This window comes from Polypterus senegalus, chromosome 6, assembly GCF_016835505.1.
Source record: "Polypterus senegalus isolate Bchr_013 chromosome 6, ASM1683550v1, whole genome shotgun sequence".
NCBI classification, from domain to species: Eukaryota; Metazoa; Chordata; class Cladistia; order Polypteriformes; family Polypteridae; genus Polypterus; species Polypterus senegalus.
In genome coordinates, this window is record NC_053159.1 from 176,480,734 (window position 1) to 176,496,842 (window position 16,109).

The 16,109-nt window shown below is 38.8% G+C and overlaps 1 protein-coding gene across 2 annotated transcripts in view; it reads left to right on the forward strand.

Moving 5' to 3' along the window:
* dcaf17 (ddb1 and cul4 associated factor 17) overlaps nucleotides 1-16,109 on the forward strand; it is a 131,855-nt gene that overhangs the window by 86,471 nt on the left and 29,275 nt on the right. For both annotated transcript variants that reach the window (XM_039757614.1, XM_039757615.1), the window contains exons 6-7: nucleotides 10,718-10,796; nucleotides 13,765-13,854. In XM_039757614.1, the coding sequence (XP_039613548.1) occupies nucleotides 10,718-10,796; nucleotides 13,765-13,854 (169 nt within the window). The remainder of the gene's footprint in view (nucleotides 1-10,717; nucleotides 10,797-13,764; nucleotides 13,855-16,109) is intronic.

Sequence of the window (16,109 nt, forward strand, 5' to 3'; positions counted from 1 at the left end):
GCTTTTACCTGACCCGGGAGTGATTGAGGATCACATGGACTTGGGATTGAGAAAACTTCCGGGTCAGGGAGTATAAAAGGACTTTGGGAACTCGTAGACAACAAGCTGAGCTGGGTGGAAGGGTCGCAACGCGTCTGGGAGCTGGAGGATTGGTTATTTGTATTATTGTGGTTTATTAGTGATTTATATGAGTATTGTGGAGGAGAGTGTGCTTTGTACACTGTGGAAGAAAAATAAAGTCGATTTGAGGACTTTTACCTGGTGTCTGGAGTCGTGGACAGGGGTTCAAGGGAGCGAGGACGCCCCCTATCGTTCACAGTATAAATAAACAAAATTGTGCTCTTTCAAGACAGAGTACAAGTATCACAACCAAGCAAATATATCTTATCAAAGTCAAGAAAGCAATGTGATTTTAGTACATTTATAGCTGAAATACTAAAGGGAATACCGCAAGATGAAATTGCATGCAGCAACACTGACGTCAAAGTGACATGTCATGATTTACACCTTCATTCATACTGCACATTAAAGACAGAAGCTAAATCATTTATGTGGCAGAGGCCATTACCTACCAACCAACACAAAAAAAACCACAATATGACAAGTAATCAAAAAAGGAAAGCTGAATTTTACCTGTAGTGGAAGTTGCTAGGCATTTGCTTTCTCGCTGCCCTGTGATCATATTTTCATACATATTTGTCCCCTGTGTGACTCCAAAAATATCTATTGTGTTGAAAGTACACTTAAAATGAATAATCAGGATACCTTAATACTGTGCCTCTAAAGCACAGTCTAAAAGAAATCCCTGCTCCAAAAAGTAAGTGTGCTCAAAAGGGTGTTTTGTTTAAAGTGGGTTGGATATATTGCAGAATGGTGCACTAATTAGAATGCTTATGTATAAACCAAGAGAGCTGATCTATTTAGGTGATGCGTTCAAAAACTAAAGATGGCTGTATGTTTAGAGAGAGCTTTTCTATCTGTAAAGGATGCATCTGAGTGCACAGTGCCGTGTAATTTAGTAAGGGGGTGGGGAGTCTAAATGCTGAGTGCTGCTGTATTTAGGAAGGAGCACTCTAATTAGGGAGAGAGCGAGAGAGAGCATATATGAATTCACAGGGCTGTCTTCAGAAGCCGCATTACACAACAAAGGGTAGCACTCTGTTCAGAGAAGCACTTCTTATCCAGAATGACTTAGCCTGGTGTGCTAAAGTAACTAATACTTATGCCATGCTGTTTTTCACTCTATACCGTAGCTAAAAAGCAAGTGCTTACTGGTTTGAATCACAGTACTGGCCATGGATCTAGTGTTTTTTAGGTAACATAAACCGTAATACACAATATGCACATTAATTTGCCCTATCAGCCTTTTCCAAATACCAGGGATTTTGAGACCCAGAGTCAATCCAGACAGCATCCTTCTCAACACAGAAAACCAAACCTCAGAAAGGTTCATGTCCATTATGGTGCATGCTCAAACAAAATGCTGCAAACACATTAAAAATATAAAAAAATATATTTAACACTTTTAAAAGCTTATTATCATATACAGTGGAATCTCGGTTAACGAACTTAATATGTTCCGCGACTCTGTTTGCTAACCAAAACATTCGCTAACCAAAGCAATTTTTCCCATTGACATTAATGTAAATACAATTAATCCGTTCCAGCCTTTTTTAAGGGTTTCTGTGATGAAAAATATAGAAAAAATGTATATATCATTAGTACTAACAAATAAACTAAATTACATAAAACAGCACTGTATTTATCTTGTTTGTTGTAGTTGGTGGCATATGTGGATGACGGAGGAAGAGGAGAAGGAAGCTACTGTTTTGAAGGGAAATCCCCCTCCATAAAAACATCGGGTAACACTGATTCGGAGTTTTTTTCACGTCGCGATTCCTTTTCTTTGGGCGCTTATTAGAAAGCGATCTAATAAGATTGGTCTTTTTCTTTGCTGCAGAATTTTTCTAAAATGCAATATTGCATTGTCATTCATCATGCTAATTGCCTTATTAGCCAAAACTTTGTTAGGGTGGTGCTTCTCAATAAATTCCTGCACATCATTCCACTTATTGCAAATTTCCTTTATCTGAGCACTGGTGATTTCCTCTCAAATCTCCTCTTCCTCTGACAAATGCTGTTCCTGTAAGGCTTTCACCTGTTCTTCCTGCAAGGCAACCAGCTCTTCTGTGGTTAGTTCATCTCAATTGTACTCCACGTCAGCATCACTGACCTCTAATCCCATACTCTTGCCAATGGACATGATTTCATTTACTACTTCGGCAGAGCTCTCTGCTTCAAATCCCTCAAAGTCTCGGACAAAACTTGGCCAAAGTTTCCTCCAGGTAGATTGCAATGTGCGGGAAGAGGCCTCATCAGGCTTTGTCAATGAGGTTAATGCAATGGAGGATGCTAAAGTGCTCCTTCCAAAAAGTTCAAAGGGTCAAATCAGTGTCATTAGTGACCTGGAAACACCTGGAAAACAGTGCCTTTGTGTATAGCTTCTTGAAATTGGAAATGACCTGCTGATCCATCAGTTGCAGTAATGTAGTAGTATTGGGTGGAAGATATTTGACGTTGATTAAGTCATACTCGATATTCAGGTCTTCCTCCAAACCTGGTGGATGCACAGGAGCATTATCCATTAAGAGAAGACATCTAATAGGAAGATCCTTTTCCTGAAGATAATTTTTGACAGTTGGGGCAAACTCTTCCGTCAGCCAATTCATAAATAAGGTCAGAGTTTCCCATGCTTTACTATTTGCCCTCCATTGTACAGGCAGTTTAGAGTTTATCACATTATTGCACTTAAAGACGCAGGGATTTTCAGTGTGGTAGACTAAAAGTGGCTTGACCTTAAAGTCACCACTTGCATTCGCGCAAAATAAAAGTGTAAGCCTGTCTTTCATAGGCTTGTGTCCGGGTAGTGCCTTCTCCTCTTGGGTGATGTAGGTTCTTCTGGGCATTTTTTTCCAGAATAACCCTGTATTGTCGCAATTAAACACTTGATGTGAGATGTAGCCTTCACTTTCAACAAACTCCGTGAATTCATCCACAAATGCTTTTGCTGCTGTTTCATTTGAACTTGCAGCCTCCCCATGCCTTAGAACACTATGAATTCCACTTCGCCAACGAAAATGATCAAACCACCCACTACTCGCTTTAAAGTCTTGCTCGTCGGCACTTGCACTCTGTGTTTTGGTCAACAAATCACTGTGTAACTGCTTATCCTTTTCACAAATTATTGTTTCGCTAACACTATCTCCAGCCTGCTGCTTTCCATTTATCCAAATTAACAGCAGTTTTTCCACTTCTTCTAGCACTTTAGACCTTTGTTTTGTTAACACAGTCACTCATTTAGCCACTTCAGCTGCCGTAAATGCCTCTTTGTTCTTTAGAATTGTACAGTCGATTTCGCCATATTGTATTCCTTTGTGATATCGGAAACATGAATGTCATTCTCATGTTTTGCTATAATTTCTTTCTTTATTGCTACACTAACACATTTCCTACTGCCACTATCACTAACACGTTTCTCTTTCTTAGGTGCCATAATGAGTAAATATTTAAATACAAAATAACATCAAAACTGAAAAAATAACAATAAAGAAAAGTTAGTGAACACCACACTCAGAAAAGCAATGTTTGCAGCAAGCGTGTCAAAGCACAAATGAGCACAAACGCACAAAAACCGATCTGTGCTTGCTTTGCATTGCGTTATCCAAATTTCAGTCGTTAACCAACACAAAAATTGTTCAAAATAAAAGTTTAACCAATTTGTTCGTTAAGTAATGCATTCGTTAATCGAGGTTCCATTGTACAATCTATCCACCAGGGGGACAAACCAGCACAACTTGGTGCCAGTCCCAAGCCCGGATAAATGGAGAGGGTTGGTTAGTTTCAGGAAGAACATCCGGCTGTAGAACTCGGCCAAAACCCTAATGATGGGATTAATTCAATGGGGACAAACAGACCCGGTGATGGAACTTAATGGTGCAGGATATGAATGAAGTATAAGAAGGAGGCAAAGAAGACATGGTACCAATCAGGGAGGTAAGAAGATCAATAAATGCATAGGCAGATCAACAAGGAGGTAAAGAAGGTGAAAGCTTTGGAGGAGATGTATGAAAAATTGGAGGCAAAAAGAGAGAGAAAATAATTATTAGAATTGCAAATGCCATGAACAAGACTGGAAAGGATTTTAGTCAAATAAAGCCGATAAAAGATGAGGAAGGTGGGGTCTTGAGTGAGCATGAGAGGACCAAGAATGGATGGAAGAGGTACTTTGTAAAGCTGTTTAATTAAGACAATCCAAAAATAGTATTTGAGGATGGGAGTCACAAATGAAGGGCTAATACTAAGAATAAGGAGGGAGGAAGTAAAGGAGGCACTTAAAAGAATAAAAATTAGAAAGGTAACAGGACCAGATGAAATACCAGCACAAGAATGGAAGTGTTTAGAAGAAGAGGGAGTAAATGTATTGTGGGATCTACTGCAGACGATCTATGAACACTAGAGAATACCAGAGGAGTGGAGGAACAGTGTGATTGTACCTATTTATAAGGAAAAGATATTCAGGGCAGTGGAAAATATAGAGGGATAAAGCTGAAGTCACATACAATGAAAATTTTGGAAATGGTTATACAGAGAAGGCTTAGGGAAGTGACCACCATTGGAGAGAAGCAGTTTAATTTTATGCCAGGGAGAGGAACAACTGATGCAGTCTTTGCACTGAGATGGGTGATAGAGAAACATCGAGAAAAACAGAAATGACTGCATATGTTTTTTATTGATTGGAAAAGGCTTGTGATAGAGTGCCATATCAAGAGGTCTAGAGGTGCATGAGAGAGAAAGGAGGACCAGAGAAGTATGTGTGGATTGTCCAGGACATCTATGAGGGAGTGAGGACTCGGGATAAAAGCAGTGTTGGGGTAACAGACAAGATCCCATTTAGAGTAAGTAAATCTGCACCAGTGATCTTCTTTAAGTCCTTACCTCTTAGATTGAGTTATGGATGTGTTGAGGCATGGGGTACAAGACTCATTCCCCCAGTGCAGGCTTTTTGCTAATAACATTGTGTTGTGTAGCACCAGAAAAGAAAAAGTTGGAAGAATGGAAAAGGGCTTTGCAAGATAGAGGGTTGAAGTTAAATCGGAAGAAGACAGAATATACGAGGTTTAATGATGATCAGGATTCAAAAGTTAGCCTGCAGGGAGAGCTATTGAAAAGAGTGGAGAAGTTTAAATATCTAGGATCGGTGGTAGCCCAGGATGGAAAACTAGATGCATAGATAGCCCATAGAATGCAGTGTGGATGGAACAATTGGAAGAAGGTATTAGGAATATTGTGTGATCAAAGAATTAAAGTGAAGGTTAAAGATAAGATTTTTAAGAAAGTGGTAAGACCAGCAATTACGTATGGAGCTGAGACATGGGTAGTAGATGGAGCACAGGAAGTGAAGTTGAATGTGGCAGAAATGAGAATGTTGAGATGGATCGTGGAGTTACAAAAACGGACAGCGTAAGAAATATGACAATCAGAGGAACAACAAAAGTGGGAGAGATATCTAAGAAAGTACTGTAAAGTAGGTTGAGGTAGCATGATGAGAAGAGACGATGAATATGTGGGCAAAAGTATGACAGGAATGGAAGTACAGGGGAAGAGAAAGCAAATGAGGCCAAAGTGGAGATGGATGGATGGATAAAGAAAAGAAGATCTGATGAAAAAGGGATTGAGATTGGAGAAGATTCAGGACCAAGGTGTATGGAGAAGATTCATCAAGCACATCGCCCCTACATAGAAGTGGGAAAAGATGAAGAATATGTAGAAGCATTCTTATACTTTCATGGCTGCATAACTGACTTACACCACTCCTAATGCGATTCAAACTTGTAAAACATTCCTTCTGGCAGCACTGTACTCCATTCCAGATTACAAAGGATTTTACATTTAGCTGTAACCCTTCCATTTTGAATTTCCCTGAATTATGTATTCTCAGGCTAAGTACTGGGAAGTCCTTTTGCTTTCCATAGATATACAATTGGGGGTATGGACATGGGAGTTGGATCTTATACTTGCAGCAAAGTTAATATGTTTTATGCTTTAATTAAAACTAGATGTGCTACCAGCCTAAGACAGTTTGAAGTCTCAATAATCAACGTAGACTTCAGTGTAAATGTTTGCAGTGCACCATGGCATGCATATGTCTCTGTCATATGCCATTTGATATGGGATTCATAAAAGCAGTGTTAATGCTTGTGATGGACCATCTGTTGGAAAGACAAATGCATTGCATTTTATTACTAAAAATATTTCTAATGCACCATCTCTTGGAATGACAGAGACATAGCAACAGAACTGATACACAAACACATATTCATTTATTTAGCTGGATTTTATTTGATGGAAACAACTGTATATTTAAATAAAAAACCTTGTCTTTGAGAAAGTCAGCAAAAAGTTAAGAAAAATGTAAACAGTAAAGTAATAATATTAATTTTAATAATTAATTTGAATAACCAGTACACTATTAAATACTAACTGTTATGGAAGCCAGGATTGGTAGTATTGTGGCACAGTGGTAGATGCTGCTGCCTTAGAACTTGGGAGAGGTTTTAATTCCAGGAGCTGTCACTGTGCAGATTCTTTCTCCATATACTGTACTCTCTGCAACTCGCACATGGTCCAGTACAATTTAGAGGGAGCCCCATCCAGGTTTGGTTCCCACATTGTGCTTAATGGTTTTGAGACAGGTTTTGGCTCCCTGTGACAGAACCTAAACAGGAAAGGCAATTTAGAAAATGGATGGATGGATTCATTCATTTGGAGCAATCATTATGCTATATGTGTTGGGGAACTATTGTGATTACACCTTGTTAGGTGCTCTTAGAGAGCTCTGTTCAGTGCATTTGATCCTTTATTAAGTAAAATTAGCTTGTTATCTTTATTGGCACCAAGCAGAGGTACCCTTCTTTGCACTGACGATAATTCTGACAGTGTACTTGCTCTTTTGTGTTTAGGGATCCTTTCTTTGGTAAGCATGTAATTAAACAATGGCACACAGCTCAAGCAATTACACACATATTAAGCCTAGCAGAGGTTATAGCTTGGATATGGCAATTTCTGCATTACCAGCATTCAATGAAACAACATTTTATCCGCTATAATCCAGAAGTTAATATTATATCATTTCCCTCATTTTGCACTAATTACCATGAAAATACATTAAAAATGAAGAGCAGGCCTGGTGATTACCCTTCTGAAGAACCTAATAGACACATCAACAATGTCTGCTAAACAGAAGAAAGCTACACTAAGCAATGAAGTGCATGAAACGTATGTCATCATAGTTAGAAAAGCTTAAAAACTCAGCTATGGAAGTAAACACAGGACATTTACCAGTAAAATTATTTCTGGAAGACTAATGCTATATATTAATAAGTTAGAGTCCTTTCCCACAGAGACAGCTCTGTTTAAGGAGAAAGTTAACATTTTTTTGACACTATTGCACACTATTACACCATGGCTTATTTTGTTATACTAATTATTATTTTTTTGTATCTTTTGTGTAGATTTCTACTTTTGTATTTTTGTCCACATTTCTTAGTTTCATGGTGACCTAAACCACAATGAAAATTTTATTGATCCTTTGGTCTTTTAACTGTGTAACAAATGCATTCAGTTTCCATTAAATTTTTAGACAGGAGTTAGGAAGCATATCAGCTCCTTTGTCTTGCTGACATTCAGGAGTAAATTGCTGTCCTGACACCAGTGTGACAGACTCTCCACTTCATTCGGGTAAGCCTGGGCGTTCTTGTTAGAGATCATGCATACCATAGCTGTATCATCAGTAAACTTGGCCGTGATGTTAGAATTTTGCGCAGTCATGTTTTTAGAGGGAGTACAACAGAGGACTTGGAGCACAGCCCTTGTGTTTAGGGTGAGAGATAATGAACTGTGGCCACCCACTTGAACCACCTGGGGCTGCCTGTTGGGAAGTTAAAAGCCCAGCTGCACAGTAAAGTGTTCAGATGCAGGTCCCTGAGCTTGGTAAAGGGCTTAGAGGGGCTTATTGTGTTAAATGCCAAACTAGCCTGTAAGCAGAATTCACACGTAATTTCCTATCCTGTTGTCCAGCTACGTCATTTCTATATGTACACATCATCTGTGTATCTACTTGAGTAATATTTGAACCATAATGGATCTTTGGGCAGTGAAGACCATATGTACAGTTGTTCTTGACTAACCCCTCGAAACATTGCTGTAATCATTAGTGTAACAGGGCGATAGCCATTCAGGCAGGTTGGATTTCATTTCTTAGGTACAGGCATAATTATGGATCTTTTAAAGCATATTAGTATGGCAGACTGAGATGAAGTGAGATTAAATATTGCCATGAATACTAGTGCAAGCTGATTGGCACAAATCTTAAAAACCAATCCTGGAATGCCATTTGGACCTGCTGCCTTCTTGTTGTTCACTTTCCTGAAAGCTCCCCTTACATCGTGTTCTGATTATATGAGCTTTATTTCCTCACTGCCACTAACTGGCACTTCTCGCATTAGCATCTGTAAGGAAGGTGGTGCAGTGGTCGGATTTGCCCAACAGCTGGGCTTTATAGTCATCTTTATACAGAGTATAGCAGTGATCCAGTGTCTGATGGCACAATTCATGTGCTGATAAACGTTTGTCATTCTTCTTCTGAGACTAGACTTAATGAAAATGCCAGCTGCACTCTGGCGGTGATTGATTGTCTCATGGAGTTCCATCTGAGCAGTGTCAGTGTCCACTTGAGCAGGAATATACATTACTGTGACAATATTATATTAGTATTTCGTTTTTTTATCAAGCCTGGTTGATTTTTGTAGGGGTGAGGCGCTAGGTATGTCATACTACAAGACTGCCAATTACAGAAACATGCCATGACTGATTCCGACTCACTAAGTTTATGTAAATGAATTGCTGGAAAAGTTGTGCCATGTAACATAGTCTTAACTTGGAAACCATGTAGTTTTTGACAGGCTACTCTGATCCTTGTAGATAAACCCAGAGATGGTTGAAAGTGTCTTCCTCTTCTCAAAGTTAGAACCAGAAAGAAAAAAGTGAGGATGGGTAAAAAAAAAAAAGTCAACATGTTGACTTTATTCTCATAATTTATTTTGTCATTAAAGTAGAACATCGTAAACTTCATCTTAAAATCAATGTTTAATTTACTAGATTTTCTCAAACCCCGTCATAAGTAATATAGCACATTAAATGCTTTGTTAAGTGTTCCCGACCCTTGTTAATCGGTACATGCTTCTTAAACTGACTTCCTCTTGCACTGAGAGGAGGTGCAGGCAGCAATCGTCACACAAAATTCATTAATGTCATGATATTCCTGCTCTCTGAACATTTACAATGCTAAGATAAATATTTGAAATTATTTTCATGATGAAATGCATTAAAGCATGTATTAAACATGTGGGGGCAGGGTGGCATGGAGGTTGCATTGCTGCCTCACAGCAAGGGGGTCCTAGGTGTACATTCAGTATAGACGACCTTTATGGCAGGTGTGACAAAGTTCCAAAAAGCTGGATGTATGAATGGGTGTCATTCCAAATGTTCAGAGAGTTGGAGTATCAGAAAGTGAATGTATTCTATGTGGCGACTCATCTCAGTGCACGAGGAAGTCAGTCTAAGAAGCAGGTAGCGGGTTGGGGAACACGTAATACAAAGTGTTTACTGTGCTACATTAGTTATGATGGGGTTTTGAGGAAATCTAGTAAATTAAGCATTAATTTTAAAATGAATTTTACAACATGGCAAAGTTAAACTAGAGAGAGAAAAGCAAGGATTTAAAGTGGAAATGTTGACTTTAATCTCGATATAAACTGCAAGAATAAAGTGGAAATGTTGAGAATAAAGTGGAAATGATGACTTTTTTTTTTCTTTTTTCCTGCATCCATTTTTTTTTTTCTTCTCCGTGGCCCTAATATGCTTCCATAAAGCTGAGTGTATGAGGGAAAGCAAAATAGTTCCCCCCTCTCTTAGACAGTGGTCCAACCACACATTTCTCTAAGCAAGCCCAAACAGGGCTGATCGTTGTTGGCTTTGTGTTTTCTCCAGTCTATAAATAAAAAAATGTTCCAAACACATACCAGTGGCTTTAAAGTCATGTTGTGGTTCAGAGATTTGGGCTAAACCAACCAAAAAAGTTGTCAGATATTTAGGAAAATTGTCTGTAACATAAAATATATGGAGGTTTTTAACATAGTGCCTTTTCTTGTTATTTTCAAAGTGGAGTCCAGTGTTGCTGTAGAATTTAATAGTAGTTTTGGCAAAGACTACTAAATGTACAGAGTTTCACTGCATCATGTTACTAAAATAATTGTGTGAAAGGAAAAAATTGTAATTAAGCTGAATTTTTCCAAAAAAAAAAATTTGGTTTTCATCATAGGTTACAATGCCTCCCATGTCTTGGTCATTAATGAAAAGTCATAATTGACTGCAAGATAGTGTTGATCCTTCAGATTTTCTGATTTGTGCATTTGCTCTTTTATATTAATTCTAACCTGTTCTCTTTAAATTGCCAGTGTCATTAAAATAACTTTAGGTTTGCTGCATAGAACTAAGGTGATTGATAAAAGCAAAGCAGATTACCTAAGGGATGTCGGAGAAATTCAACCTTGAACTTTGAGTGAAAACATTTCATTTAATATATGTTTATTACTTTCAGGTACTTGAGCTGGGATATACCTCAGGAAACTCTGGTGATCAAATCCGTCCAGAACAAGCTGACTCCTTTGGCAAGACAGGTAATAAGGATGGGTTCATTAAGAGGAGCTTTCATTCTAACAGTTGTTATCTCAACTGGTTTTTAAATTAATAATAGTGGAAGACCTGGCAATAAAGCTTCATCACTTTTTTTTTTTCTTCTCACTTGTTGCTTTGGTTTTTGTAGGTTTTGTTTTTTGGGCATATTTTCTTCCTTTCAGTAGTGTCTTTAGCTTATGGGGAGTTTATTATTAAATCTTTTGTTATTCTTTTTCATGTGTAAATCTTTACTATTGCAGCCAGAAAATACAAGTAGGTGCATCAATCCTTCACATCATCTCCTCAAGTTTTCAGGTTCGGCTGTGTCTGAGCACATTCAGAATATTGTATGTGATCTGGGTATACATAAGAATAAAATGTTATTTATGAGGGTGAGGCAAAAATTATCTGCACTCTGGCTGTAGAATTTATTTTAATCAACTTTCAGAAAAGACAAATGCATTATTTTTTGACATGATCTCCCTGCTTTTCAATACACATTGTCCATCTGTCAACAAGCTTTCGTATTCCTTCATTAAAAAATGTTTTAGGTTGAGCTGCTAGCCATGAATGCACCGCTGTCTTCACCTTTTCATCAGACGTGAATCTTCGCCCTCGTAGGGTTTCTTTTGAAACCCTGGTCTGTTGTGGATTATTACATAGGCAGAGCCATGGCTCATTTACAAATGATTTGCCACATCATCTACTGTCACTCTTCTCTTCAACAGAATCATTTCACATACACGCTCAAAGTTGTCATCATTCATTGACATGAACCGGCATCCAGCTCCTTCTTTATGGCTAACACTTGTGCAACCTTCCTTGACCTTCTCTATCCATTCATTCACACTTCTTCGCAACAAAACACTTTCTCCATACTGTGTACAAAGTCTTTGTTAAATATCGGCACCAGACACACCCTCAGACCACAAAAAACAAATCACTGCACGTTGCTCTTCTTTTGTGCAAATCACAAGTGGGGCAGCCATTGTTTCTTGCAACGCAGTTACAAATGATCTGACGCAACACGTTTACACTTGCACAGCAGTGACTGGGGAGACCGGGACCTTGTATGGAAAGCGCTGATAAGACCGTGTAGCCAACAGACGTTTTATATAACCACAGTGTGGATCATTTTAGTCTCACCCCCGTAGAAAGCTAAAAAAAAAAAATACTTTTTAATAATGCTATATTCAAAGGTACAGTGACTTGCAAAGAAAGAAAAGTTACTTAAGTGTTCCTTTTACAACACTCCCATCTTCCTCACTTGAAGGCACAGGCCAGTACATCTGCAGTACCTTCATATGCTAACTACATACATAAACAGCAGCAATAGCCATCATTTTTAAAAAAGAAAGAAAGCAATAATGAAGGCTTTCTGCCTGCTCCCAACCTCTCTGCCTATTTGTGGAGGAGTTTGATGGTTTTAATTTTAACATCATTTGGCTTCATTGATGTGTGGGCTTCAGTCTCCAGGTAGCTTGGTTTATGTGTTATTTACTGGATTTTTTTTTTTTTCCTCTAGAAATATTCAAGACCACATTAAAGAATCTGACTGTTACTGTTCATTTAAATAAATATGTGTACTTATGTAAAGTATGCAAATACAGCATTGTTCTATATTGTTAGTGTCCCATGGTTTACAATCTGTAGCATTTTGAATGAGTGTTTAGTGAATATAAAAATAAACTTAATTGTAATATTATTTACAGACAAGGAAAGAACATTAACAGGGGTTGTTTTTATTAATTTTTCCATGTTTTTGGAAGAATTTCAAACACACACCCATTCATAGCATACAATATTTCTGTATGTTTAAATAATAATGAAATAATTCACAGGCACGGTAAAGAAAATTTTTGAATGGTCGTATTGGTGCAGCCACTTCTCTATTAGTGTGGTACTGCGTTACAGTAGCCAAAGATACTGTCTCAAACCTTCCAAGACAAGGTTCATATCTCAGAATGTCCATCATACATGAAGTTTACCTTATTTGGTCTGGGTATTCCAGTTCCTTCAAAAATCCAAAGGTTGTCTGTACTTGTCTAAATAGAGGCTCTAAATTGGAACGTGAACAAGGAAAAGAATGAAGGTGCCATGGAAGGAATTGGAGTCCCGCCAGCATCTAAGGATGCCGCTACAATATTCTTAGCCCATCCATTATTTTCTGTTGGAGTAAGCAGATTCTGAAGTTGAACGATTCAATGAATAAATAGACTGTTTTGTTATTAAGATATCAGAGCGCCACACACACCTTTCCAGAGACCTCATGACCTCCCATGCTCTCCCAATCCATCTACTGACTTCACAGGAAGAGTCACCAGACTCTTCTGGACTCCTTTAGTACTGTTTCTCTCCGGAAAATCCTTGGGTACCGTTGGTTTGACTTTGTGTTGCTCATGGGGTCCCGAATGAGGCATATTTAACTGCATTGTGAGGGAGCGTCAGTTATGGCACTTCGGCCATGTGGCGCGTTTCCCCGAGGGTGATCCAGCTCGTAAGATCCTCATTGTTGAGGACCCGAGTGAGTGGATCAAGCCAAGGGGTCACCCACGTAACACCTGGCTGCGGCCGATAGAGAGTCATTTCCGGAGGGTGGAACTAGACCGCATGTCTGCCTGGGGGGTTGCCAACCGGGATCCCGAGTTGTTTCGTCATGTAGTGGGTGCGGCAACGCATCGTACCAGTGCATGCTCCCCAACTTGACTTGACTTAACTTGTTATTAAGTATATAGTTAGTTTTAAAATGTGATTGTCAATCAGTAACATGTGCAACTGCTTATCCTTTTTTTTTAATAAATAAAATTGACCAGGTAATCAGCCTAATGATTGCTGTGCAGCTTCTTTGTTAGGAAATTTGGCTGTGGTAAACCTGAAATTTCAGTTCCCTTTCAGCAATTTTTCTTTCAAACTTAAAAGACTATTTTAATGACTGTGTTTGTTTTGGATAATGGTATTTTGATTTTTCAGGCAGGTGTTGTCCAGCCATCTCTGCTGTGTCTTGCTGTGTTCCAGGTTCTTCCACTGACGTTGCTCTGGATGCTTGAGATTAGCAAAAACGTAAGACTGTATGATTTTCTCACAATTTTTTTTTTTTAGATTAGTAATCTTGTCCTATCAGTCCTGCAGATTATGAGCACATACATTTATACATTTATGGGGAATTGGTGCTGTGCGTTTTTTGTTAGCTAAGAGAAAAATAATATACAAAAGACAGCAAAGGTTACTTTATGGTCAAATAAAAAGAGTAAGTGCCCTTCATTCATTTCTGTGGGTTTCCGTATCTGTACATAACTAATAAGCCTGTAGTCCTTATCAAGCCCTTAAATTCGATAAACCTAATCTCCAGTAACAAAAAACACCTTAAACATTTTTTTTTAAATTTGTTATTATTTAGCAGAGAATAAACTAATATTCAGAAGCCATGCATTAAAAAGTAAGTACACATTTACACAGGGTACGGAAAGTATTCAGACCCCCTTCAATTTTTTCACTCTTTGCTATATTGCAGCCATTTGCTAAAATAATTTAAATAAATATTTTCCCTCATTAATGTACACACAGCACCCCATATTGACAGACAAAAAAGAATTTTTGAAATTGTTGCAGATTTATTAAAAAAGAAAAACTGAAATATCACATGGTCCTAAGTATTCAGACCCTTTGCTCAGTATTTAGTAGAAGCACCCTTCTGAGCTAATACAGCCATGAGTCTTCTTGGGAAAGATGCAACAAGTTTTTCACACCTGGATTTGGGGATCCTCTGCCATTCCTCCTTGCAGATCCTCTCCAGTTCTGTCAGGTTGGATGGTAAACGTTGGTGGACAGCCATTTTTAGGTCTCTCCAGAGATGCTTAATTGGGTTTAAGTCAGGGCTCTGGCTGGGCCATTCAAGAACAGTCACAGAGTTGTTGTGAAGCCACTCCTTCATTATTTTAGCTGTGTGCTTAGGGTCATTGTCTTGTTGGAAGGTAAACCTTCGGCCCAGTCTGAGGTCCTTAGCACTCTGGAGAAGGTTTTTGTCCAGGATAGCCCTGTACTTGGCCGCATTCATCTTTCCCTCAATTGCAACCAGTCGTCCTGTCCCTGCAGTTGAAAAACACCCACACAGCACGATGCTGCCACCGCCATGCTTCACTGTGGGGACTGTATTGGACAAGTGATGAGCAGTGCCTGGTTGTCTCCACACATACCGCTTAGAATTAAGGCCAAAAAGTTCTATCTTGGTTTCATCAGACCAGAGAATCTTATTTCTCACCATCTCAGAGTGCTTCAGGTGTCTTTTAGCAAACTCCATGCGGGCTGTCATGTGTCTTGCACTGAGGAGAGGCTTCCAACAGGCCACTCTGCCATGAAGCCCTGACTAGTGGAGGGCTGCAGTGATGGTTGACTTTCTACAACTTTCTCCCATCTCCTGACTGCATCTCTGGAGCTCAGCCAAAGTGATCTTTGGGTTCTTCTTTACCTCTCTCACCAAGGCTCTTCCCCCCGGTAGCTCAGCTTGGCCGGACGGCCAGCTCTAGGAAGGGTGTTCTGGTCGTTCCAAACGTCTTCCATTTAAGGATTATGGAGGCCACTGTGCTCTTGGGATCCTTAAGAGCAGCAGAAATTTTTTTGTAACCTTGGCCAGATCTGTGCCTTGCCACAATTCTGTCTCTGAGCTCTTCAGGCAGTTCCTTTGACCTCATGATTCTCATTTGCTCTGACATGCATTGTGAGCTGTAAGGTCTTATATGGACAGGTGTGTGGCTTTCCTAATCAAGTCCAATCAGTATAATCAAACACAGCTGGACTCAAATGAAGGTGATCTCAAGGATGATCAGAAGAAATGAAAAGCACCTAAGTTAAATATGAGTGTCACAGCAAAGGGTCTGAATACTTAGGACCATGTGATATTTCAGTTTTTCTTTTTTAATAAATCTGCAACAATTTAAAAATTTTTTTTTTTTTTTTCTGTCAATATGGGGTGCTGTGTGTACATTAATGAGAAAAAAAAATAATTTAAATGATTTTAGCAAATGGCTGCAATATAACAAAGAGTGAAAAATTGAAGGGGGTCGGAATACTTTCCGTACCCACTGTATTTCTTCCAAATCAGGTAAGATGTTTATTCAAACCTAGTCCTTCTAATCATGAAGTGCTACCACCTTGATACGAAAGCCAATTCTTTGGAAGGTCAGATTTGAAGATTCTGGTTTGTGGTAACATCTACCACGGACAAAAGACATCTGCAGTGATATTAGAGAAGCCTTTGTTGCTGTCAATCAGTGTGAAGAAATGTATGAAGTAATTTCTAAACAATCTGAAGTCCATCA